Source organism: Crinia signifera, chromosome 11 (genome assembly GCF_055691185.1).
Source record: "Crinia signifera chromosome 11, ASM5569118v1, whole genome shotgun sequence".
In the NCBI taxonomy this organism is placed as follows: Eukaryota; Metazoa; Chordata; class Amphibia; order Anura; family Myobatrachidae; genus Crinia; species Crinia signifera.
This window is the reverse complement of record NC_139227.1, coordinates 52,230,159-52,257,430: the sequence shown is the minus strand read 5'-3', so window position 1 is coordinate 52,257,430 and position 27,272 is coordinate 52,230,159. Positions and strand designations below refer to the sequence as shown.

At 45.5% G+C, this 27,272-nt stretch overlaps 2 protein-coding genes across 3 annotated transcripts in view; one reads left to right on the top strand and one right to left on the bottom strand.

Moving 5' to 3' along the window:
* The window catches only part of UTP4 (UTP4 small subunit processome component), a 13,065-nt gene extending 11,789 nt beyond the window's left edge, over positions 1–1,276 (bottom strand). Inside the window, exon 1 of the mRNA XM_083164993.1 lies at positions 1,021–1,276. The gene's annotated coding sequence lies outside the window, so the exon portion shown is untranslated. The remainder of the gene's footprint in view (positions 1–1,020) is intronic.
* On the top strand, positions 1,046–27,272 carry CHTF8 (chromosome transmission fidelity factor 8). Of its 2 annotated transcripts, XM_083164995.1 has the most exons (3): positions 1,046–1,199; positions 20,191–20,308; positions 26,591–27,272. In XM_083164995.1, the coding sequence occupies exons 1-3, from the start codon at positions 1,177–1,179 to the stop codon at positions 26,810–26,812; spliced, it is 363 nt and encodes a 120-aa protein (XP_083021121.1). In that variant the 5' UTR covers positions 1,046–1,176; the 3' UTR covers positions 26,813–27,272. The 2 variants fall into 2 exon arrangements, with proteins under 2 accessions (XP_083021121.1, XP_083021120.1); XM_083164994.1 differs by lacking the exon at positions 1,046–1,199 and having other exon boundaries at positions 20,165–20,308.

Sequence of the window (27,272 nt, the reverse complement as noted above, 5' to 3'; positions counted from 1 at the left end):
ACACTCGACACTGCAAGCTAAAAGGTGTCCTCTCATCTACAGGAGCATCCAAACAGAGCAACAATTGAATTGCTCCAATGGGCGCCATCTAGTGGCAGCTAGGAAGAACAATTGAGTCACCCAATAAGAATGAAGAACCAGATACGTGTAAAGTATAGAGCTGGGGTAGCCAACTCCAGTCCTCGAGAGCTACCAACAGTTAATGTTTTCCAGATCTCCTCACAGAATCACAAGTGAAGTAATTAGCTCCACCTGTTGATCTTTGAAAATGTTTCAGCTAGTAATGAGTGCACCTGTGCAGCAGATAGGTTGTCTGGAAAATGTGAACTGTTGGTAGCTCTCGAAGATCGTGGTTGGCTACCACTGGTACAGAGTGTGTAAAAATAGACACATGTAAGCTCTAACAAGCAGGGCCCTCTCTCCACAAGTGCTTTTCTAAGAATATATCTACTTTTAGAATTGCGTCAGTGTCCACTGATGTAACGGTCTGTTATTTACCTTAAACTTGTCCTAATTTGCATCTGCACATCACTATTTTCTTTGGGGAAGGGGGGGGGGGGATTTTGACTTATCCATGTATTGTCAGGTGCTGTGGAACCCTTGTGGCACCATATAAATAAACAACAACGTGCATGTAGTATAAAGTATATGACAGGACACGTGTGTAGTATAGAGAGAGCGTAGTACTGAACACGTGTGTAGTATAGTATGTATGTAGCATAGCTAGGCAGGGGCACATGTACTCTATGTAGTATGGGTATAAGTAGTAACACTGGGCAGGAACACATGAATGTAGTATGGGTATATGTATGTAGTAACTGTGAGGAGGGGCAGATGTATGGGTATACGTATGTAGTAGCTCTGGACAAGGACACATGTATGTATTAACTCTGGACAGGGACACATGTATGTAGTATGGGTATACGTATGTAGTAACTGTGGGCAGGAGCACTTGTATGTAGTATGGCTCGGAAAAGAGACATGTATGTAGCAAAGTGTATGTGGGTATCAGTCACGCACCCGGCTCCGGTCGCTCCGCTCCTGCTGCTTCCTCTCCCACTCGTCTCTGTCCCTCACGTGGAGACGCAGAGACCGGAAGCGGAAACACATCACCAGCTCCAGCTGCGGCGCCAGATACAGATCCACACTCTGTGGTGTCAGCGTGCGGCAGCGGGTATGGTGCAGATCGTGGTGTCCAGGTCAGTGCGGCCCAGGGACAGGGGCGTCCACGGCGTCCTGTATCTATATCTTATATAGCTCTACTGGTCCTAGCAATATCATTATACAGAGACAGACACATCCTGCCTTCCTGCTGTCACCTCCTCCTGCCTTCCTGCTGCCACCTCCTGCCTCCCTGCTGCTGCTGCCTTCCTGCTGCCGCCTACTGCCTTCCTCCTACCCCCTCCTTGCTGTCCCCACAAGCCTGTGGGGAAGCGTTTGTTCAGAGGTGGATTGAATATAAGCAACAATCTAATAACACATATTTGCACACAAATTTTAGAGCTGGGTTTAGTCAGTGCAATTACCCGCTGTTCAAGGTTTGTGAATGTGTAGCACCGTTTATTGGGTGCTTTCTAGGCTAGGATTGCCTGGTGTGTGTCTGTTTATAATCGTGCGGATAACTGTAGTATCTTAGTTGATACAGTGAGTTTATTTACCACATAATGATACATTCAGTTAATTGTTGCAAAGAGAAACTTCTCCACATCTTATCAGCAGACTAAATACGTGGTAGATAATGTTGCTTATACTGAATGCAGTGAGAACTGTTATATCTTGTGTCAAGAGAGTAATTGTCCCTGTTGTACTTAAGGCCCCCACACACAGCACAATTTTCAGGCATTTTCTGAGCGATTTTACTAAATCGCTCAGAAAATGCCTGAAAATGCATGTAAATCGCTGTGTATATAGCCCCCACAGCGATTTACATGCGCGCACCCGCCGTTCTGAATCTGTCAAAGATTCAGAACGGACGGGCTGTACAATTGAGAACAGTCGCTCAGAAAGCTCCTGCTCCTCTCCCATGTGTGTGGCCATGGGCAGATGAGCAGGGCTGTTCTGAGCGAACACTGAGCTGCCCGAAGCCTGCAATCACCCTACACTGCTGGGTTACCTGGTCAGTCACCCGGAGTAGTACTGCCCCCAGGTATGCTTCGCTTCTCTGAAGCGCTGCTGTCTGTGAGCTGCTGGGCTGATGCTTGACAGGCTGCCGCAAGGTGAAGGGGTGATTGGCGCCGCTATACGCTGGCTGGCTGCTGCTGGGAACACCAGAGACGCTGCGCGGGAGACCACGCAGCTCGAGCCTAGCCCCAAAGTGCAGAGACTCTGTCTGCAACTGCCTGGGGTTGATGAGCAGGAGACCCGGTGGCGCTGTGCAGGAGACCTTGCTGCTGCCTGCCGCTGATGAGCGGGAGACACAGCATCCAGCAGCGCTGCAGGAGACCTATCTGCGTCCGGGAGAACCAGTGCCTCCAGAGCCGGTAAATGCAGGGGGTGGGGGGATTAACATTCTCATCACCAGCGCGCTTCTGTCTGATCAGCTATTACTATTATTAACATTTATGTATATGGCCCCAGCAATGCTTTCAAGTGGGTAAGCAAACAAAGTAATAAACCAAGGCTGAGTCAGCCAGCTGACAGAGCCCTGAGAGCAAGCTTATATAAGGAGAATAGGAGGTTATGGAGGAGGGGGGGGGGGGGATTAGAAGGGACAAAATAATTTGTCCCCATTTTTCCCCTTTCAGACATTTATTTTTCATTTTTAAATATTGTCACCCATGACAGTGGCTGCCCTGCCATCCTGTGCCCTACTTCAGCACCGATGAGCAGGAAAATCTGGTGCATTCATTGCCAGAACTACCCTGCAGAAGTGTACAGATTTGGGCATCTATGAATGTACATTTGTGCTGCAGATTTTGAAAGTTGTGTGCTCATGGGTCAAGTTTTGATAACCAGGTACTCAGTGGACAGTTCTGCATCCCAGCATTAATGATGGCTGTTTTTAATGAGAAGCCGTATTTCTGTGCAGTAGTGACAGATTTGAGATCTCCCGTGCTGAATCTCCCATTATGAATCTCTGACACTAATCTCTCTGTATGTGGCTCATTGTCTGAAATGAGTCACAAGAGTGAAATCTCTTGTGCTGAATCTCCCGTTATGTATCTCTGGCACACATCTCTGCGTATGTAGGGCCCATTAGGGCTAGGTCGCTCAGTGTGTATTCATTTTTAATCTTTACAGATCAATTTAATAAATAAATTTTATTTTTTATTTATTTATATATAGCGATTTGCCACTTTAATCAGCGGCAGATATTGTCAGCAGTGGATTTTTCAGATAGAATTTATGTGAGTTTGATTCTCACACATGCACCAGAAGTAGCGTTATAGCTTAATCAATGTAACGTACAAGTTAATACTAAGATCTGCACAGGTAGAATACTGTGGCTTAGAATATACACGCCGGAGTTGAGGGGAAAATACACCGCAGTGAAGCCGTCACTCTGCGACTCTCCCTGCTGGTGTTAACCCCGCTCCGTGTGCCTGCTTATGGAGTGAGACAGAGAGACCAGCGCTGATTTCCAAGTAACAGCAGGGTTGCTGGCTGCTATGCAGCAGGAAGTGAGGAGAACGTGGTCAGGGTCTGACCGCACGGCTCCCGTTCAGTGCTGTCTCAGATACTGTCAGCCAGGTACGCACACATTACACATCAGAAATTATACATTTCAAGGGGATGGGATAGGGGGGATTTAACACACTAAGTGTGTAGGTCAACGCGCGTATCGCCGTCTAGCTTCATCAGGACCACCAGGTGTGAGTCCGGAAGCCCTTTAAATACCTGCCTCCTCATGAATATTCATGAGTTCAGGTGTGGGAGTGTCTCTGTGGAAATTGCATGGGAGAGACGTTTGTTATATTTTGTTACATGTCATTGGTCTGTCATTTATGTGGAATTCTCCCTATGCAGTATAGGGAACGTTAAAAAATATGACACTAGGTTGTTTAAACATAACCATTCTGTTTTAGTGTATGAGTTTGGAGAGGAAAATATCGTACATTTTTGTTTTTATTTTAATATTTATTATGGTGTTTATATATTTCATGGTAATGCCTTTCTTGAAATCTTTGGAATACACATGCTATCCAATTATCGATCTTTTTGGAGTTCTCATACTTATAGTTCTCATAAAGAATGGCATGTCCTTTATAAAGCGATTCCTCATATTGGGAATGATATATTTTATTTTCTTTGAGAGTCCGGGATTTCATGTGAGTCGTGTTGCTGGGTGATGTGGTAAAAAATAAAAATATATAATAAAATATAAAATGAATAATAATTAGTAAAGTGAAATAAAAACAAATTCTTTTACAAGATGACTTTGAATTCAAGTCAACGTGTGATGAATGTGTGGAACGAGATAAGTATAGAAAATAGTTGATCGATTGATCGATTAATAATAATAATTGTGAATGAAATATCGCATAAATTCTTATCAATTTCAATTTTTAAATTGATATATGGTGAGGATGTGAAATAAATGTGAATAACCGTCAAACAAAAAACGTGAAAAACATGAACTAAGTGAAAAAAAGGGGGGGGGGGGAAATAAGGAGGTGTAGGGAATAGATGATATTGATGTTTGAGATACTCGTGTCAAGATCACTTATGCGTGAGAGAGGGGGGGGTTGGTTAGGACTTGATTTCCCGATAAACTCATGATTTTATACGAGTTTTTTATATCATTTGAAAGTTGGATACATGTGTTACACATATTGGTTATATTAATTTTCCGATAGTTTTTATAGGCATATGAGGGGTAAAAAAGGGGGAGTTTTGAGGGAGGGGGAAAGAGTTGACACAATGCATAAGATTTTCTTGTACGCATTGTCGTCACTTTGTGTGGCCGATGATATCTGCGTCTCATAGGAATACTGAATAGTTATTTTCTTCGTTCAGGCCGTTTGGAGACATAGTATTCATCAGGAATATGAGTCGCGTCTCCTGTTTAAGGAGTTCTTTATCCCAGTCTCCCCTTCTTATCCCCATTTCCACTCGGATCATACCATACACTTTCAGACCTTTGGTATTGCCTTGGTGGCATCTAGCGAAATGTTTCGCTACAGGCGTTAGAGTTTTAAAGTTCGCTTGGTCTCTTGCAGCATTTTTAATGCTGAGGAGGTGCTCAGATATCCGGATTTTTAGGGGTCTTCTTGTTTTTCCAATATAATGCTTTTTGCAGGGGCATTCGATGTTATAGATCACCCCTGCTGTGTCGCATGTTATATATTTTTGGATTTTCCACTTCTTGTTATATCTGTCAGTGTATGTTTCTTGTGGATTCATGTAGGTACAGATCTTACACGTTCCACATTTGAAGGAGCCCTGCTTCTTGATGGTTATTTTGGTTTCCTTCTCGAGATGACTGTGGACTAGGAGGTCTCTGAGGTTGGCACTTCGCCTCCAACTTATATCCACCTTATTTCCAAGGATTTCCTCTAAGTCCTTGTCTGTTTTAAGGACATTGATGTGTTTGTCCAGGACTCTCTGAATCTCCTGCCACTCCTGGCAAAACGTGCCTATAAACCTGATTTTTTCTTGTTTATCTGTTGGTTTAACTTTTGGTACAAGGAGTTTCTCTCTGTCGTATGTATCCACCTCTTTCCTGGCTTTCCTTGTAGCTCTTTTGCTGTAACCTCTGTTTTTCAACCTTTGGTCTAACTCATCTGCCCTCTCCTTATAGATTGTGGGTTTGGAGCAATTTCGCTTTGTTCTTAGAAATTCACCTTTTGGAAGGCCCTTAATCACTGGAGGAAAGTGTGAACTCTCACAGTGAAGTAGTGAATTAGTCGCTGTGTTCTTGCGAAAGATGTCTGTGGCGATTGTTCCGTTGGGTTCCACAAAAATCCGGAGGTCTAAGTATTCCACTTGTTGTTGACTCTTCTTCTATAAATTGTGTCTAATTTCTGTCTCAGTGGTAGCACACCCCAGGAAATAAAAACTCAGTGAGTGTAAAACATATAAAGGGGTACAAAATACATATATTCTATTTTTGCCTGTGCGATTGAAAAAAGCCTTGTTTTGTGTCCAATCCAATAGTGAGACTCTCTCACCTTCCAGCCAATCAGCACGGTATTACTCTGTTTAATTAAACAAACTTAATAAATTTACTACTTTAGTAACCAGGAGGCCCGGCTAAGCCCTCCATCTACCTGCCATAATGTCTCTATTCGGCGCACCGGCGCCAACACTACCTATGTTCACGGCATCAACATCGACACCACAGGCGTTCAGCCTAAGCCAAGAACTGAACAGTAGACAAACCAACCTGAAGAAGTGTCTAGAAACAATGTTAGAAAAGGACATAACACATATAGATACTAGACAAGAAGACTGGATGAATGACATCTATACCCTCAAAATGGCACTAGCCAAGCAAACTAAGACCTTCTGGAACAAGGCAACATTCGAAAGTTACATCAGACAACAAATTACACCTAGGGGTCTCAGACCAAGAATATTCCCTTCCTATGAGCTAGCTAATGAGTCCCTAACAAATGAATGGGAGAAAATACTCACCACTTGCTCTTTCAACCTAATCAATGTCCTGATCAAACATGACGAAATCATGCTAGAAAAATACGCACAGGAAATCAATGCTCTAGGCGATAAACTCAAAAACTTTGAAACTTTGGACAAGTTCCAGAAAACATACCAAAAAATAAAAGTAGAACTAGAAGGCATTGAAAAAGAACTGATCAGCAGGAAAAAGGGAAAACTCCAAAGAGACCTAAATGACTTTCAAAACAACAAAGTTTACAAATGGAATCTTAACAATAGAAGAAGGCCCCCTAGTAATGCTACCGGATATACCACGTCTGACGTGGACTCATCCGAGGGAGAACAGACGGATACATCTCAGACAAGCAGAACTAGGAGGGATTTTTTAGGGATCGGCCCCCGGGACACCCGGGGAGTACTGGAACGAGATGGAGGAGGACAAGGAGAGGGAAGAAGAGGAAAGAGAGGGCCAAGAGATTGGAGAGAGGACCGCAGGGAGACCAGAAGATACAGACGATAATTCCTTCTGACTCCCTAAGAATTATAAACCTCACAGATCACATCCTAACAGAAACACAAATCTCCATTCTGAATAAAGGCCTCTCTTTCTCTCCCACCAAATCCATTGACCGATTCGAGTTCCAGAAAGATCTTCAGTTATATGTCAGAAAACTACTGTTAAAAAAGTTTTTTAAAAAACGCTCTGAACAATGCCACAATACCCAAGGAGAACAACCACCTGGAATATCAGACATTGACCCTTCCCAAACACTAATTGACCAATACTTTGATAGCAGTGACTTGCAGATATTACAAATTCTCCAGGACCTGTCAGATGTGGATGGAAGTGATGAAACTAGACCCACACTGACAACTGGAATACATGAACTGTCAGATGTGGATGGAAGTGATGAAACTAGACCCACACAGACCACTGGAACACAAGCCACATCCCTGAAAAAGAAATCAACCTTTTTTCCGGATTCCTCCATCTGCCCACAGATTAAAGTATTTTTGGAACTTGTGAGCAGAGAATTCGATGAGATAGAGAGGAACAAGGGAGCACACTATCTGCATGATAACCTGATGAAATCAGAAAGAGAAGCACTGCATGAAATCAAAGGATGGACAGACACAATTGTGAAACCCTCTGATAAGGGGGGGAACATAGTGTTGTGGTCTCGAGAGAAATATCAAGCTGAATTACGAAGACAGCTGAATGACACATCCACATACAAAAAACTGATATTTAATCCTACCAATGACTATATGGAGATTTATCAGAGAATGATAGAACAAGGAAAAAGGGATGGGGTCATAACTAAATCACAGTATGACTTTCTGACGATAAAAAGTGTGAAGATACCCACTCTGTACTTGTTGCCCAAAGTTCACAAGAATGAGGAGAATCCCCCAGGACGACCCATCGTGTCCGGCATAGGGGGACTTACTGAAAAAGCAAGTCAATTCGTCGATCACCATCTAAGACGCTTCGTTACCACCTTACCCTCCTATGTCCGAGACACGATGGATGTCCTGAATAAATTACAAGACATCACGCTAAATGAGAACTCATGGCTGATAACATGCGATGTCGAAAGCTTGTATACGAGCATCATACATGACTTTGGGATTCAAGCAACCAAGTACTTCTTAAGCATGGACCGCCATACCCCACTGAACGACTTTATCATCAAGTTGTTACATTTTGTTCTATCAAAAAACTTTTTTGTATGTGAGGACCGTTTCTACCTCCAGGTACGGGGGACTGCGATGGGGAGCACTTGTGCCCCCACGTATGCGAACCTGTACCTGGGGTGGTGGGAACGGGAGCGGGTCTTCATAGAAGAAAATGAAGTGTACACACTACACATTCTTATGTGGCTGCGATACATCGACGACCTGCTCATAGTGTGGGAAGGTGACATGGATTTATTTATTAAATTCATCAATATACTGAACCTGAACGATCTCAACCTGAAGCTAACCTTCCATATGAGTCAACAACAAGTGGAATACTTAGACCTCCGGATTTTTGTGGAACCCAACGGAACAATCGCCACAGACATCTTTCGCAAGAACACAGCGACTAATTCACTACTTCACTGTGAGAGTTCACACTTTCCTCCAGTGATTAAGGGCCTTCCAAAAGGTGAATTTCTAAGAACAAAGCGAAATTGCTCCAAACCCACAATCTATAAGGAGAGGGCAGATGAGTTAGACCAAAGGTTGAAAAACAGAGGTTACAGCAAAAGAGCTACAAGGAAAGCCAGGAAAGAGGTGGATACATACGACAGAGAGAAACTCCTTGTACCAAAAGTTAAACCAACAGATAAACAAGAAAAAATCAGGTTTATAGGCACGTTTTGCCAGGAGTGGCAGGAGATTCAGAGAGTCCTGGACAAACACATCAATGTCCTTAAAACAGACAAGGACTTAGAGGAAATCCTTGGAAATAAGGTGGATATAAGTTGGAGGCGAAGTGCCAACCTCAGAGACCTCCTAGTCCACAGTCATCTCGAGAAGGAAACCAAAATAACCATCAAGAAGCAGGGCTCCTTCAAATGTGGAACGTGTAAAATCTGTACCTACATGAATCCACAAGAAACATACACTGACAGATATAACAAGAAGTGGAAAATCCAAAAATATATAACATGCGACACAGCAGGGGTGATCTATAACATCGAATGCCCCTGCAAAAAGCATTATATTGGAAAAACAAGAAGACCCCTAAAAATCCGGATATCTGAGCACCTCCTCAGCATTAAAAATGCTGCAAGAGACCAAGCGAACTTTAAAACTCTAACGCCTGTAGCGAAACATTTCGCTAGATGCCACCAAGGCAATACCAAAGGTCTGAAAGTGTATGGTATGATCCGAGTGGAAATGGGGATAAGAAGGGGAGACTGGGATAAAGAACTCCTTAAACAGGAGACGCGACTCATATTCCTGATGAATACTATGTCTCCAAACGGCCTGAACGAAGAAAATAACTATTCAGTATTCCTATGAGACGCAGATATCATCGGCCACACAAAGTGACGACAATGCGTACAAGAAAATCTTATGCATTGTGTCAACTCTTTCCCCCTCCCTCAAAACTCCCCCTTTTTTACCCCTCATATGCCTATAAAAACTATCGGAAAATTAATATAACCAATATGTGTAACACATGTATCCAACTTTCAAATGATATAAAAAACTCGTATAAAATCATGAGTTTATCGGGAAATCAAGTCCTAACCAACCCCCCCCTCTCTCACGCATAAGTGATCTTGACACGAGTATCTCAAACATCAATATCATCTATTCCCTACACCTCCTTATTTCCCCCCCCCCCCCTTTTTTTCACTTAGTTCATGTTTTTCACGTTTTTTGTTTGACGGTTATTCACATTTATTTCACATCCTCACCATATATCAATTTAAAAATTGAAATTGATAAGAATTTATGCGATATTTCATTCACAATTATTATTATTAATCGATCAATCGATCAACTATTTTCTATACTTATCTCGTTCCACACATTCATCACACGTTGACTTGAATTCAAAGTCATCTTGTAAAAGAATTTGTTTTTATTTCACTTTACTAATTATTATTCATTTTATATTTTATTATATATTTTTATTTTTTACCACATCACCCAGCAACACGACTCACATGAAATCCCGGACTCTCAAAGAAAATAAAATATATCATTCCCAATATGAGGAATCGCTTTATAAAGGACATGCCATTCTTTATGAGAACTATAAGTATGAGAACTCCAAAAAGATCGATAATTGGATAGCATGTGTATTCCAAAGATTTCAAGAAAGGCATTACCATGAAATATATAAACACCATAATAAATATTAAAATAAAAACAAAAATGTACGATATTTTCCTCTCCAAACTCATACACTAAAACAGAATGGTTATGTTTAAACAACCTAGTGTCATATTTTTTAACGTTCCCTATACTGCATAGGGAGAATTCCACATAAATGACAGACCAATGACATGTAACAAAATATAACAAATGTCTCTCCCATGCAATTTCCACAGAGACACTCCCACACCTGAACTCATGAATATTCATGAGGAGGCAGGTATTTAAAGGGCTTCCGGACTCACACCTGGTGGTCCTGATGAAGCTAGACGGCGATACGCGCGTTGACCTACACACTTAGTGTGTTAAATCCCCCCTATCCCATCCCCTTGAAATGTATAATTTCTGATGTGTAATGTGTGCGTACCTGGCTGACAGTATCTGAGACAGCACTGAACGGGAGCCGTGCGGTCAGACCCTGACCACGTTCTCCTCACTTCCTGCTGCATAGCAGCCAGCAACCCTGCTGTTACTTGGAAATCAGCGCTGGTCTCTCTGTCTCACTCCATAAGCAGGCACACGGAGCGGGGTTAACACCAGCAGGGAGAGTCGCAGAGTGACGGCTTCACTGCGGTGTATTTTCCCCTCAACTCCGGCGTGTATATTCTAAGCCACAGTATTCTACCTGTGCAGATCTTAGTATTAACTTGTACGTTACATTGATTAAGCTATAACGCTACTTCTGGTGCATGTGTGAGAATCAAACTCACATAAATTCTATCTGAAAAATCCACTGCTGACAATATCTGCCGCTGATTAAAGTGGCAAATCGCTATATATAAATAAATAAAAAATAAAATTTATTTATTAAATTGATCTGTAAAGATTAAAAATGAATACACACTGAGCGACCTAGCCCTAAGTACAACAGGGACAATTACTCTCTTGACACAAGATATAACAGTTCTCACTGCATTCAGTATAAGCAACATTATCTACCACGTATTTAGTCTGCTGATAAGATGTGGAGAAGTTTCTCTTTGCAACAATTAACTGAATGTATCATTATGTGGTAAATAAACTCACTGTATCAACTAAGATACTACAGTTATCCGCACGATTATAAACAGACACACACCAGGCAATCCTAGCCTAGAAAGCACCCAATAAACGGTGCTACACATTCACAAACCTTGAACAGCGGGTAATTGCACTGACTAAACCCAGCTCTAAAATTTGTGTGCAAATATGTGTTATTAGATTGTTGCTTATATTCAATCCACCTCTGAACAAACGCTTCCCCACAGGCTTGTGGGGACAGCAAGGTTTATTGCTACTCACGAATGATCAACCTATTTTGCCTATTTCTATACATGTGTACACACCAGGCGATCTCAGCCAAAGACGCATTAAGTCAAACAGATAATTTTTGAGGAGCCCTACCAGAGGGAATACCCCCAATAAACTGAAGAATTCTGACTTATAAAACCCATGCGCCTCTAAAGTGAAAGAGTAATTATTAAACAGAAAAGGCAATCTATCATACCTATCGTGTGAGAATCAACTATTGTGAAAAACACTGAATGCATACTAGAGGACTACGTATACCACGCTTCCCCACAGGCTTGTAGGGATAGCGGCTTCTGTCACCAAAAGGACGCATGAGGTCAAGATAGACAGTTTTTGGAGAAACCCACATTGTAGGGATACTCGTAATAACTGAGAATTTTGACCTATAAACTTATACGTCTCTTGTATGACAACTGTTATTTAACATTGAAACCTCCCTGCAATTTGAGAGCAAATATTTGTCAGCACCAGAATTATATGATAACCTATTTTATTACAATAGCACCTAGTACACACCAGGAGATATTGCACACAATCCACTTGATAAGACCAGATCTAAAATTCAAGGGGACCCACACCAACCAATAAGGATAGCGCACACACGTGTCAACTCCATAGTGAGTACAATAAAGGACACACGTTGTGCACCAGTCCAAACGGTACACTTCAAAGAGTGAATCAAGGGATAGCGGGGTTCACTAAGCAGGAAAAATCTTTCTTTATTTTTCCTTTTTATTCTTATCCCAATTTCTACCCATGTATGTTGTGTTTTAATATGTCGCCATTTTAAAATTAAATATTAAAAGTTATTTTTATGATAATTTTCTTTCTCCCGAGTGCACCACACTCATGACAGCCTCTTCTCTTCTTCTATAAATTGTGAACACTAGATAGATAGATCTCTATATATATATTCCATAGACAAAAAAAACCTTACGGTTTCACATGTCCCATTAAGGCTTCTTATGGTGTGTACACACTTGTACAATTTAGACTATATTACAATTTAGACTATATAGTGCAGATCTGCACTATATAGTCTATGCAGCCAAGACTTTCTGGCTGTGATACGGCAGCGCGCATCGGGATCGTAAGGGTTAAAACCTGTGTGATCTGCATGCGATCCAGATGAGATTTTGACTATATAGTCAAAATCTCATGCACATTGTACAAGTGTGTACATGCCATTACACATGATCTGGCATTTCAGAAACCTTTTGTAACTCTTCCACTCAAACTACAAAAAGAGTAATGCAGTTGGGGGTAGACAGAGTGCAACAGATGGGGAATGAGAGTGCTACAGTTGGACGACAGACCGAGTGGCACAGATGGTGGGATGACATCGTTAACAGTGAGCACTAGGCAATATTGTCAACAATATCGCTCTAGAAAGCCCTTTCTGAGCAATATTGTAAACAATATTGCCAGGTTTTATTTTGTTAAACATTATTTATAATGAATCTACATTACTCTCCCTTTAAACTAGGGATGTGCACCAGCCACTTTTCTCATTTTGGGTTCTGATTACCTTCAGGTTTTGGGTTTTAATGGGTTTTGCCAAAACACCCCCTCAAGGTTTTGGGATTTGGGTTCTGATTTTTTTTTTTAAAAGCATAAAAAATGCTAAAATCACAGAATTTAGTTTTTTTTTTTTTGCTATTATTAACCTCCGTAGCATTCATCTCCACTCATTTCCATTCTATTCTGAACACCTCACAATATTATTTTTAGGGCAAAAATTTGCACCGAAGTAGCTGGATGACTATGATAAGCGACACAAGTGGACGGCACAAACACTGGACTGATACGGCACACTTAATAGCACCCCTGGACTGATATGACACACTTAGCATCACCCCTGGACTGATACAGCACACTTGGCAGCATCCCATGAATTATACGGCAGACTTGGCTCACCCCTGGACTGATATGGCACACTTAGCATCACCCCTGGACTGATATGGCACACTTAGCATCACCCCTGGACTGATACGGCACACTTAGCATCACCCCTGGACTGATACGACACACTTAGCATCACTCCTGGACTGATACGGCACACTTAGCATCACCCCTGGACTGATATGGCACACTTAGCATCACCCCTGGACTGATATGGCACACTTAGCATCACCCCTGGACTGATACGGCACACTTAGCATCACCCCTGGACTGATACGACACACTTAGCATCACTCCTGGACTGATACGGCACACTTAGCATCACCCCTGGACTGATACGGCACACTTAGCATCAACCCTGGACTGATACGGCACACTTAGCAGCACCCCATGAATTATACAGCAGACTTTGCAGCAACCCATGATGCTGATGAAGCTCCCTTAGCGAAGTGTATGCTGACCAGTCAGCCTTAGTTGGGACTCCCATTTCCCTCTCCCCACATACCAATGTTAAATATTGTGTGATTTTTTTCCAATTAGCTGCACCAAGCGAGCGTCAGTCTCCACTGAGCTCGATGAGTTAGAGCCGCGGTGTGTGACGTCAACACCGCTGGTCTCCAGCTCGTCCGTCAGGTCAGGAACCGGCGTCACCAACACGCGCCTGGAACCTCCTGAGTCAGCAGGTAACAGCCGCAGCTCCGTGTCCAGGCTCTGTTGCGGTACAGCGTTCTGATTGTGAGGTGGCAGATCACATCAGACACCGTCCGCACTGAGGGACACCAGTGAGGCTGCGACGAACCCGGGACCCACCGCTGTGTCTCATGTGGGTCACATTATTGAGTCACTTCCATGGTACCTGATTTATAAATTCATATGGGGCAGTTATGGTTAATTTAACTGCTTCACTGTGAGATTGAATGCAATTGCACCAGATTGGATACAAATACTCAGTCTCTCCAATAATGTGTACACATGTATTGCACCCCACTCTGAATTCTTGCAGGGCAGCTGAATGATTATTTAATCACAGCAGTGCAAAGTGTAGTGCACCTGCAGCATATTGGAAACTAACAGTAATGCCGCCCATACACATCCCGATACGGTGGTGCGTTCCGTGCTGTGATGCGATGAAAACGAAGTACAAAAACTACGTGCAAGCACATACTTTTTGTACTGTGCGATGAGGTGCCGCGGGAGCGCGCACCTCAAAGCACACATCGGGACAGCCCGCATCGCAGCGTGTATGGGCTCCTTCAGTCTAATATAGCCACCAGGCACATTAATTAATTAAGTGGACTCTGACCCTGATTTTTTAAATATCCATCGGTGGGGAGAAACATTGGGCTCACACTAAGTTGGGGTATATTATCCTTTTTAAACCACATGTGTGTCAATTTGTTTATTGTGTGTCTATACTTCGCTATTTTTTAGTAATAACAATTAAAGTTACATTTTAATAAACTTGATCTCCAGGTGCATCACACAGTGACATACTCTTTCTTCTGTTCCTCATGAATTATATGACACACTTGGCTCACCCCAGGAATTATGCGTCACACATGCGGGCACACCTGACCTGATACAGCACACATGGAATATAACGGCACAGATGGTGGCACCCCTGGACTGATACGGCACACATGGCAGCAGACATGGAATTGTACGGCAGACATGGCGACATTCCTCTGCAGTAAAAAAAAAAAAAGTATTCTTTTCATTTAAAAAAAGAGCAGCACACCTGGAATTATACGGCAGACTTAGCAACACCCCATGAATTATACAGCACACTTGGCTCACTCCTGGACTGATACAGCACACTTAACAGCACTTGCAGTAAAGAAAAAAGCAGCTCCCCTGGTACGATACAGGACACATGGAGGCACCCATGGAATTATACAACACACAATCGGGCACCCTTGGACTGATACAGGACACATGGGGCACCCTTGGACTGATACAGGACACATGGGGCACCCTTGGACTGATACAGGACACATGGGGCACCCCTGGACAGATACGGCACACATACGGGCATCCCTGGACAGATACAGCACACATGCGGGCACCCCTGGACTAATACAGTACACATGTGGGCACCCATGGACTGATATGGGACACATGGGGGCACCCCTGGAATTATATGGCACACATGCGGGCACCCCTGGACTGATACGAGACACATGGGGGCACCCCTGGACTGATACAGGACACATGGGGGCACCCCTGGAATTATACGGCACACATGCGGGCACCCCTGGACTGATACAGTACACATGTGGGCACCCATGGTCTGATACAGAACACATGGGGGCACCCCTGGAATTATATGGCACACATGCGGGCACCTCTGGACTGATACAGTACACATGCGAGCACCCCTGGACTGATACGGCACACAAGCAGGCACCCCTGGACTGACCCCGGAACAGTGCCTCATGCCTCCCCTGCTTTATGCCTCCACTGCCTCTGCCTCCCCTGTTTTATGCCTCCGCTGCCTCATGCCTCCCCTGTTTTATGCCTCCGCTGCCTCATGCCTCCACTGCCTCATGCCTCCCCTGCTTTATGCCTCCACTGCCTCATGCCTCTGCCTCCCCTGTTTTATGCCTCCACTGCCTCTGGACACATCCATGCTGTCTGACTTTCAAATGGCGCCGGAGCCGGGACTTATATAGAGATCCAGATCTTGCAAGATGTTTTGCCGGCATGCCCGGATCCGAGTCAGGCTGGAAGTCCTGAACACCACTCGGATCCCCGACGTTCAGGCAGGCTTGGATCTGGGGAATCAGAGCCCGCACATCTCTACTTTAAACCAGAACATTTATAAATCACACAGGTTCTGTGGCTGACTACAAGCCTACATTCCACCTGGAGGGACACAATGCTCTGTATCTGGACTTCTCCCTTAATTTATGATTGCTATCACCTGTGTTGAAAGACCTTTCTTATCAATTAAGTGATGGCAATCATACATTAACACACGTACACACGGGGCAATATATTGCTCTGTGTTTAGTTTTCATCTGCGGCCAGAGATGGTCGCTGATGAAAATGACACACTGCCGGGAGAAGAGGTCTGAAAACGGGAGCGCGCACCCGGCGATTTATCCAATAGCTGGCAATATGGTCGCTTAAGAGGGAAGTCCAGAAACAGAGCATTGTGTCCCTCCTGGAGAGGGTCATGATGGGAGGTATGGTGATTCAAAAGTGTCCCAGTTTAAAGGGATAGTTTAGTACAGTATACTGTCTATGCATTTAAACTAATAAAGACAGCGGGCCACATAATTAAGCCAGATATAAACTGAAGGGTGATAAAGAGTGAAAACGGGCCAGCCAATCAGCTACTGTCTATCATTTTTCAAACAGCCAGTAATATGGCATGCAGGGGTCCTGGGGAAGTGGGGACCCCCCCAATGAAGGGGTCCCCCCCCTCCAGGACTTACCAGCCCATGCTGATAGTCCGGGGCTGTCCCCGATGCCCCTGGGCGGTGGGCATCGGGCTGATGGATTGTGTAAAAAAAAGAAGAAAAACTATTGTTTTCTACTGCCAAACTATGAGTCCCAGCAAGCCTACCCCGCATGCTGGGACTTGGAGAACCACAAGTCCCAGCATGCGGGGCATTAAAGGGCCCGCTGGCACTTGTAGTTCTACGGTACAAAAAATAGTTAAAGAAAACACACTGACACCCTGAAAAATAAAAGTTTAATACACACATAACACACACACACTGATACTTACCTACCTTGAGCCCGTAGGTCGGTCCCTGGGTCCGGGCTCCGGGGCTCCAGGGCAGAAGAGTCCGGTTCCGGGGCTGGTCCCGGGGCTCCTGGGCTGAAGAATCCGGGGTCCAGGATCCGAGGTAGTCCCCAGGGGTACCTAAGGAAGGAATTCCTACTCACCTGGTCCCCGGCGACGACCTCGGCATCCTCTCCGGCAGAAGCGCTGCTCCCATCTGGTACCCGGCTCACAGGACTTTCACAGGCGCAGAGATGTTTCTTCCTCGGCGTCTCTAGTCAGAATGATTTCTGGCCAATCAGGAGCCGAGAAAGTCGCCTCCTGATTGGCCAGAAATCATTCTGAATACAGACTCCGAGAAAGAAACATCTCTGCGCATCTAGAGCAGAGATGTTTCTTCCTCGGCGTCTCTAGGGATACGGTCATATTGTCGACCTGACTGAGGTCAGGGATACGGTCATATTGTCGACCTGACTGAGGTCGACAGTCATTAGGTCGACACCGCTGGGTCGACAGGCAACAAGGTCCACAGGGTTCTAGGTCGACCTGGGTTAGGCGGTCGACATGTGTTTTTTCACTGTTTTTTTGAGCCGACATGTGCCAACAGGCGGCATTTTATGCCCTACCATCCACTAGGGTGTGATGGGAGAATAAAATGGTGCCCGAAGCATTGCGAGCGGCTGCGGTTGACTTCCAACTGTGTCCAGGTCGACGGTGTCGACATTCGGGTATAAAAAAACTGTGAAAAAAAACATTTGTTGACCTAAACCCATTTCAACCTTGACACCTGTTGACCTTCACCCATGTAGACCTAGAACCTGTTGACCCAACGGTGTCGACCTAATGACTGTCGACCTAAGTCGGGTCGACAATATGATTCACACCCGTCTCCATGTGCAGCTCAAAAACCTGCTCATTGGAGACCCAAATTAATTGGCATCGAATTAGTAATTAAAAGAACATATTCACAATGTTGAGAGTAGTGATGATTCACATCTCTTATATATTTGGCTACATGTGTCAATCATCCTGAGAGTGTGTGTATAACGCTGGACAGGGTCACACATGAAACTCCACCCCCCACCCAGCCTTATACACACACACCACACATAATACACACACACATGTAGCCTAATATATAAGAGATAATACACACATATTGGCCCCTGCCTGCCTGCACTACACCCCCCGCAATACCACACAACTATAATACTCACAGACACATGTAGCTCAGCCAGTGTCGATGGGGGCGGAAGGGAGTGCAGTGAATACATTAAGTCTGCGCAGCTGCAGATCTGTGGTGCTGACATAGCAGCCTCTGGCAGCCATGGGGAGCAGCTCTGCCTCCTCTCAGGCTGACCTGGAGTCGCAGACAGAGTCACATGGTCACAGCCTGAGAGGAGAGAAGCATGATGCAGCTGTGACTCGGCAGAGCTGCCTCCTCCTTTATAGTAAAGCCCTGGGCTGGCTGTAGCTCCTCTCCGGCATTTCCAATCTGCCGCTGGCCGGGTGAAGCAGGACTGCCCTGTGAGTGTCAGATGCCACAGGTATGTCACATGTGGGAGGGGGATGCCAGCAAGTCTGGGGAAGGAGGGGGAGAGGAGGAGGTTGTCTATAATAACTTAGGGTGGGGGTGCACAAGGCAGCAGCAACCCGCTCTCCCCCCCCCCCCCCCCCCGGCCTGCACACCCCACCGTCCTGCACACCCACCCCTGGCACACACACACACACCCCGCCTGCACACAGCAGCAAGGTCAGGTCACCGGGCAGACACACAGGTGTACTTATTACTCACTGACACACTTCCCAGGTCACCAGGCAAACACACAGGTGTACTCATTACTCACTGACACTTTTCCCAGGTCACCGGGCAAACACACAGGTGTACTCATTACTCACTGACACACTTCCCAGGTCACTGCGCAGACACACAGGTGTACTCATTACTCACTAATATGCTACCCAGGTCACAGCGCAGACACACAGGTGTACTCATTACTCACTAACATACTTCACAGGTCACCGCGCAGACACACAGGTATACTCATTTACTCACTTACATACTTCCCAGGTCACCGCGCAGACACACAGGTGTACTCATTACTCACTGACACACTTCCCAGGTCACAGCGCAGACACACAGGTGTACTCATTACTCACTGACACACTTCCCAGGTCACAGCGCAGACACACAGGTGTACTCATTACTCACTGACACACTTCCCAGGTCACAGCGCAGACACACAGGTGTACTCTTTACTCACTGACACACTTCCCACATCACCGCACAGACACACCACCAAAATCCCGAACCCAACACACCCCTTCCCGCCAACACCATCCGCCCCACCCAAAATTAAACACATTCATCCACAAATAACAAACATAATTCACATTAAAATATATATATATTTTAATGAGGCGTAGCCCCTAATGACGGTGTGAAGAGCGCCCGTAGGGCGCGATGAAACACCTAGTCCTACAATATAAGCTTAAGCTGGGTCACTTAACTCCAACCATAACATCAGCAGTTATCCCACAGACAGACCGCGCTGTCAAACTGGGGAACAGTGAAAAAACCCAAGTCGACCTCGCGACCTGTCGACCAAAAGTCAAGTTGACTTTTTCTACTATTTTGACCTTGTCGGGATTTTAAATGTCGGTATTTTGACCATGTCAGTATTTTGACCGTCGGTCAATGGTTGTCTGTACTTTACCCATCGGGATTTTGACCGCATCCCATATATATCTCAGTATTAAATGATTATCTGGAGATCTCCAAGTGATGAATTGCTTGTTCCCATGCCATGCTTATCACTATCTTGCAGGGATGCCCAGGGTCAGCCAGATGAATGGCTGCTTATGGAGCTACAGGGGGAGATAGAGGCCCGAAAGCAGGACGGATTAGCTGGGAAGCTGATGGGAGATCTGCAGTACACGAAAGAGGTGGGTTTTCCTGTCACACACACACACTGCATTACTGCTTACATCCTGCGCTCACACACACTGCATTACTGCTTATGTCCTGCTCTCACACACACACACACACACACACACTGCATTACTGCTTATGTCCCTCGCTCCCAGACACACGCACTTCAGTTACTGCTTACTTCCTGCACTCACTCACACACTGCAGTTACTGCTTACGTCCTGCTCTCCCACATACATACACACACTGCATTACTGCTTATGTCCCTCGCTCCCAGACACACACACTGCAGTTACTGCTTACGTCCTGCACTCACACACACACTGCAGTTACTGCTTACATCCTGCTCTCCCACATACATACACACACACACACACACTGCATTACTGCTTATGTCCCTCGCTCCCAGACACACACACTGCAGTTACTGCTTACGTCCTGCACTCACACACACACTGCAGTTACTGCTTACGTCCTGCTCTCCCACATACATACATATATACACACACACACTGCATTACTGCTTATGCCCTGCGCTCCCACATACATGCACACTGCAGTTATTGATTATATCCTGCACTCCCACACACACACACACTCTCTGCATTACTGCTTACGCCCTGCGATCTTACACACACACACTGCATATATTGCTTACATCCTGTGCTCCCACAAACACACACTGCATTACTGCTTATGTCCTGCACTCCGCACACACTGCATTACTGCTTACGTCCTGCATGCGCGCACACACTGCAGTTACTGCTTACGTCCTGCGCTCACACACACTGCAGTTACTGCTTACGTCCTGCACTCACACACACACACTGCAGTTACTGCTTACGTCCTGCGCTCCCCCCCACACACACACACACACACACACACTGCAGTTACTGCTTACATCCTGTGCTCCCACACAAACACACACACACACTGCAGTTTCTGCTTACGTCCTGCGCTCACAAACACTGCAGTTACTGCTTACATCCTGCACTCGCATACACACACACACTACAGTTACTGCTTACATCCTGCGCTCCCACACACACTCTGCATTACTGCTTATGTCTTGCGCTCCCACACACACACAATGTATTACTTATTACGCCCTGCGCTCCCACACACATACACACTGCCGTTATTACTTACATCAGTGGTCAGGGAACTCGGTCCTCATTACCCCACACAGTGCATGTTTTGCAGGTCTCCTCACAGAATCACAAGTGAAATAATTAACTCCACCTGCGGACCTTATAAAATGTATCTGAGTAATTAGTACACCTGTGCACCTGCTGAGTACCAGCAAAACTTGAGGACCGAGTTCCCTGACCACTGACTTACATCCTGCGCTCCCACACACACACACACACACTGCAGTTACTGCTCATGTCCTGCACTCCACCCCCCCCCCCCCCACACACACACACAGACACTGCAGTTACTGCTTACATCCTGTGCTCCCCACACACAGTGCAGTTATTGCTTACATCCTGCGCTCCCACACACACACTGCAGTTATTGCTCATGTCCTGCGCCGCCCCCCCACACACACACACACACTGCAGTTACTGCTTACATCCTTTGCTCCCACACACACACTGCATTACTGCTTACGTCCTGCGCTCACACACTACAGTTACTGCTTACGTCCTGTGCTCCCACACACACACACTGCATGACTGCTTCTGTCCTGCGCTCCCACACACACCGCAGTTACTGTTTACGTTCAAACCCCCCCCCACACACACACTGCAGTTACTGCTTACATCCTGTGCTCCCCACACACAGTGCAGTTATTGCTTACATCCTGCGCTCCCACACACACTGCAGTTATTGCTCATGTCCTGCGCCCCCCCCCACACACACACACACACACTGCAGTTACTGCTTACATCCTTTGCTCCCACACACACACACACTGCATTACTGCTTACGTCCTGCGCTCACACACTACAGTTACTGCTTACGTCCTGTGCTCCCACACACACACACTGCATGACTGCTTCTGTCCTGCGCTCCCACACACACCGCAGTTACTGTTTACGTTCAAAACCCCCCCCCCACACACACAAACACACACACACTGCAGTTACTGCTTACGTCCTGTGCTCCCACACACAAACACACTGCAGTTACTGTTTACTTCCTGCGCTCACACACACACACACACACACTGCAGTTACTGCTTACGTCCTGTGCTCCCACACACACACTGCAGTTACTGCTTACATCCTGTGCTCCCACACACACTGCAGTTGATGCTTACGTTGGTCTGTGTAAGGCAGGCTCTTTGCTGTTTCTATTCCAGGTCTGTGCAAAGAGTCTAATTCGGATCTGTTAGCAAGGTTGCCGTTTTTGCAGATAGACAAAACCAAGCTGCGCTGCAGGGCGCAGATGTAACACATGCAGAGAGAGTTTTCCAGGGAGGGAGGGAGGGGTGTTAACAATTACCCCAGGTTTGATTCACAAATCCCGTGTGGGTTTCCTGGCCCCAAACCCAGATGAGTTCCTCCGTCTGGACACCAAGCTTAGTCACTGATTTTCTTTAGTAAAAGCTATTACTGTGACAAGACTACTACTTAAGCCCCTTTCAGACATAATTACCTGCCTTCAACCCAGCTTGGACCAAGGACACCCCACGGCTTGATGCCAGGGTTACCCCATTCACACATTGGTGATGACTCAGGTTATTCCTGGGTTGTCACCCTCGACACCGGACCTAGGTCTTCCTCCATTAGGGGCTTGGAGATCATCTCATCGCTGAGAACTTCTAACTTTTAGGTGTTTCCCATTTCATAAACACCCAGGTTGCACTTTTCAGACCAAGCTGGGTCATCTACCTGGGATGCAAGTACTGGGCAAAATCCTGCTAACAAATAGAGTTGCAGACCCGGGTCGACCCTTTCAGATGTAAGCCAGACCCGGGTTGATGCACGTTTACACACAAATACCCGGATTGTAGACTTCTGTTTGAAAGGTATATAAAGGGGGTTACTGACAGTGGGATCCGTAATGCCAAAGCTCGGTTCACAAACTGACTCATGTGTAAGAACACTGCATTGTGCATCTCTAGAGGCTTCTTAAGCAGAACTCTGATCTGCATGGAAATACTGTGTTATGGGATGGTTCTGTAGAGGTCACAGGCTGCTTGTGAGGCCCATGTAATGTTTGGTCTCCATTTGTTCGGGTCTGGGACGGATATTAGACAGACCTTACATCGACAGCCATTACATCGACACCATTAGTTCGACAGCTCAATAGGTCGACATACCATTAGGTCGACATGTCATTAGGTCGTTAGGTCGACAGCTCATTATGTCGACAGCTCATTAGGTCGACACGTTTTTAGGTCGACACTGCCATTAGGTCGACAGTGTCTATGTCGACAGTCAAAAGGTCGACATGGGTTTTTTCACTGTTTTTTGGCCGAAATGTCGACACAGTCGACATGGACACAGTTTGAAGTGTACCGCAGCCCCTCGCTTCGCTCGCAATGCTTCGGGCACGGTGCCTCGCTGCGCTCGGCACACTATTTTATTCTCCCACCACGCCCTAGTGGATAGTAGGGCATGAAATACCGCCTGTCGGCACATGTCGGCTCAAAAAACAGTGAAAAAACCCATGTCGACCTTTTGACTGTCGACATAGACACTGACGATCTAATGGCAGTGTCGACCTAAAAACATGTCAACCTAATGAGCTGTCGACATAATGAGCTGTCGACCTAACGACCTGTCGACCTAATGACATGTCGACCTAATGGTATGTCGACCTATTGAGCTGTCAAACTAATGGTGTCGATGTAATGGCTGTCGATGTAAGGTCTGTCTAACAATAGTCCGGATACCATTTGTTCAGGGAAAAACCTGAAATAAGATTGTGCTTAATGACCACACGTGGTTCTATGCCATTACTACATGATTATAACCGCCTTGAGAAATGTCCCTTTACGTCCATATTTACGTATCACCATAGAGAATGCAGAGCAAGGATCTCAGTGGAGGGTCCACCATGTTCACCTCCCACACAGATTAAGCAGAAAGCCTTCATGCTCAGGTCTCTGACCTGAATCTATATCTCTCGTATTCACAGATCCAAGAGCAGCCGTCCTCCTCTGTGGCTGTGGCAAGACATCCGAGTGTACCGGAATATGGCCAGGTGGTCAGTATTCAGTGTCCATGGTCGGACCAGCAATGACCACATTCCATCATTAGCCCCTCCCCATTGTCACCTTAGCTGTTATGTCACCGCTATCGTATGACATTGTGTCATCTGCCACAGAATAAGAATTGCTGTACACACTGTAGGACCACAATCTACAACCTTATATTATCTTACGTCCTGTCTTCTTATCACCCACAGACTGTACACATGAAGCTACTGTACAGCTATATAATGATTTTAGGCTATGGATAGAGTGGTTGTTCATTAGGACGACATGGAGAAAGGTTGACATAAAGTTTTTCTTTAAAAAAAAAAAAAAAAAAAATTGTTCATATGTCACCATCTCAGGGGAGTGTAAAAGGAGAATAGTGTGCTGAACGCAGCCAGGCACTGCACTGGAGGCATGGGGAGCCACGTGAGTGGATGTGGTACACTTATATGGTGTCATGTTGGCCTTTTGCCATGTCGATCTTTGTATGTAGACACTGTCGGCCTAAGGACCCATACCCATGGTTAGTGTGATCAGTTTGGCTGGAAGATAATTGTATCAATATCGGGGCAATTTGGATTAAATTGATTGCTTCACGATTGGCCAACTTTGGGGCGAGATATATTAAAATACATTGCTGCCCTTCGCGCCCCCCCTGCCGCCTGGCTCTCCCCTCACGCCGGGGACAGCTAAGCATGCTGTCCCAGGCGCCTCCTCCTCCCCCTGCAGCCGGAAGGATGTCCGGCTGCTTCACTAGGGGGAGGAGGGGGTTAAGTTTCCAGGGTCCAGGAGGACCCTTCAGGAAGGTAAGCCAGAGGGGGGGTCGGCGAGGCGGCGGGTTTGCATCGGCGGGCGGCGAAAAGAAGCCCATAGGCTTCTATAGGGTATCGCCACCCAAAGGTGGCGATACCCTTCAATGCGGTATCATTTTTGATACATTGGAAAATGCGATAAAACCTGGGTTTTACCGCATTTTCCGTTTGATACATCTCACCCTTGATCTGTAAGTTGCCATGCGATTCATAGTGACTATATTTAGGGGGTTTTCTCTGATCATAAAGGTGCCCATACACGCACCGATCCCAGCGTGCGTTCTGGGCTAAAATAGCATCGCATCGCATGCCTTGAGCATGCGATGCAATGCGATGCGATGAAAAGCAAGTACAAAAAGTATGTGCAGCACATACTTTTTGTACTGTGTGATGAGATGCCGTGGGAGCGCGCACCTCAAAGCACAGATCGCACCGCCGTGCTCGGTGTGTGTATGGGCTCCTTTAAAACTGCTAATATTAAACAATCCTGCACCCTGAGTGATTGGGAGTTGCTGGATCATAGAATAATTGCTCACCGCCACAAATATAATGGGAAGTGTTATTTCCTTGCATACACTTAAGGTGCGTACCCACGGTACGATTTATGTTCCGTATGAAATTGTATAAGATTTCCCAGGAAAGTCCCAGTGGTCAAAAGCATAAGATTTGTGCTTAAAATAACATACAATGTGCATAAGATATCATATACGATATGACGTCACAGCTGTACTACACTATACTATCTTATGCTTTCTAGACAGAATTGAGTTGCATGTTCACCCGAGCAGCTCCCTGCCAGACGACCAGCGGGAACGCGCATCGTACGTCGGATAGTGCGTACACACGGTAAGATATAGTGCACTATCTAGCATGCTATTCGAAACTAGCTAGATACTGTGCTAGATTTTGCACTATATCTTACCGTGGGTACGCACCTTTAGAATCTGAAGGCATACTGAAGTTTGATTGCAATACTTAGTATCGCCACAAGGTGTCACACTTGGGTTTCTCAGCACAACCTCTTCATCTGGAGCTGAGGGGTAGATTTATTAAGCTCGGTGAAGTGATAAACTGTTTTTTTTTTTCACCGACCAATCAGCTCCTACCTGTGGAGTTACAGGCTTGTTTCGAAAAATGACAGGTAGGAGCTAATTGGCCGGTGATAAAAACCAGACAGTTTATCACTTCACCGAGCTTAATAAATCTGCCCATGAATTACTGTATATTTCCCAGCATCTCGCGATGTACATCCGCAGTAACGCAGCTACTCCATACTGATTGTATATTACATGTCTGACGACGATTTTCATGTTCCCCCTCTCTGTCACCAGGGAGTCCCTATTCTTTTTATTGGCCATCACATCCTGTATGGGAAGGTTGTGAAGATGGAGAAGCCATTCGCTGTCCTAGTGAAGAGCCAGAGCACCTCTTTGGAGGAGACTCCAACTGATGTGGGCGAGACCAAGTACAATGTGACTGCGCTGATTAAGAAGAAGATCATCTTTAAGACACGGCCCAAGCCAATCATCACCAATGTCCCTAAGAAGGTGTGACCGGCATGGGACTGTCACTATAATGAGCAGGCAGAACCCATTTACACGGTCGACAGTACTGGGTGGACTGCATACGACATGGAGACAGAAGTGTAATGCCCTCCGCTGTATTACTGGGGCCCTTCTGCTGATTCTCGGAGCAGGAAATGACTACTGGACGTTATAATAGGAATTCCGTTTCTTAGGTGCGTTGGTCCCTGGGACCTGAGACTTGTCAGGCATTGAGTGTTCATGGTAACAATCATTCATTTTGGTGTTATTTCCGTCTGTTCCTTCTATCTTCGCATCAGACGTCTGTGTGTAACGTGACATTTATATGTTCCTGGATGTTAGTATGTTTACCTGTTACCAACATTTTACAGACACATGCCTACCCCATTGCTCGCAGAGCAATGATTCTAACCATTAATGTCCAAAACCACTTTACAGGATAATATAATAAAGGCTGACTCGGGTGTGA

What these genes read in the sequence shown, in the direction of transcription:
- CHTF8 (XM_083164994.1), top strand. Translation starts at nt 20,165, where the DNA reads ATGCCATGCTTATCACTATCTTGCAGGGATGCCCAGGGTCAGCCAGAT. An exon ending in ATCTGCAGTACACGAAAGAG is followed by an intron (nt 20,309 to 26,590) that starts GTGGGTTTTCCT and finishes CTCTGTCACCAG; the next exon opens with GGAGTCCCTATTCTTTTTAT.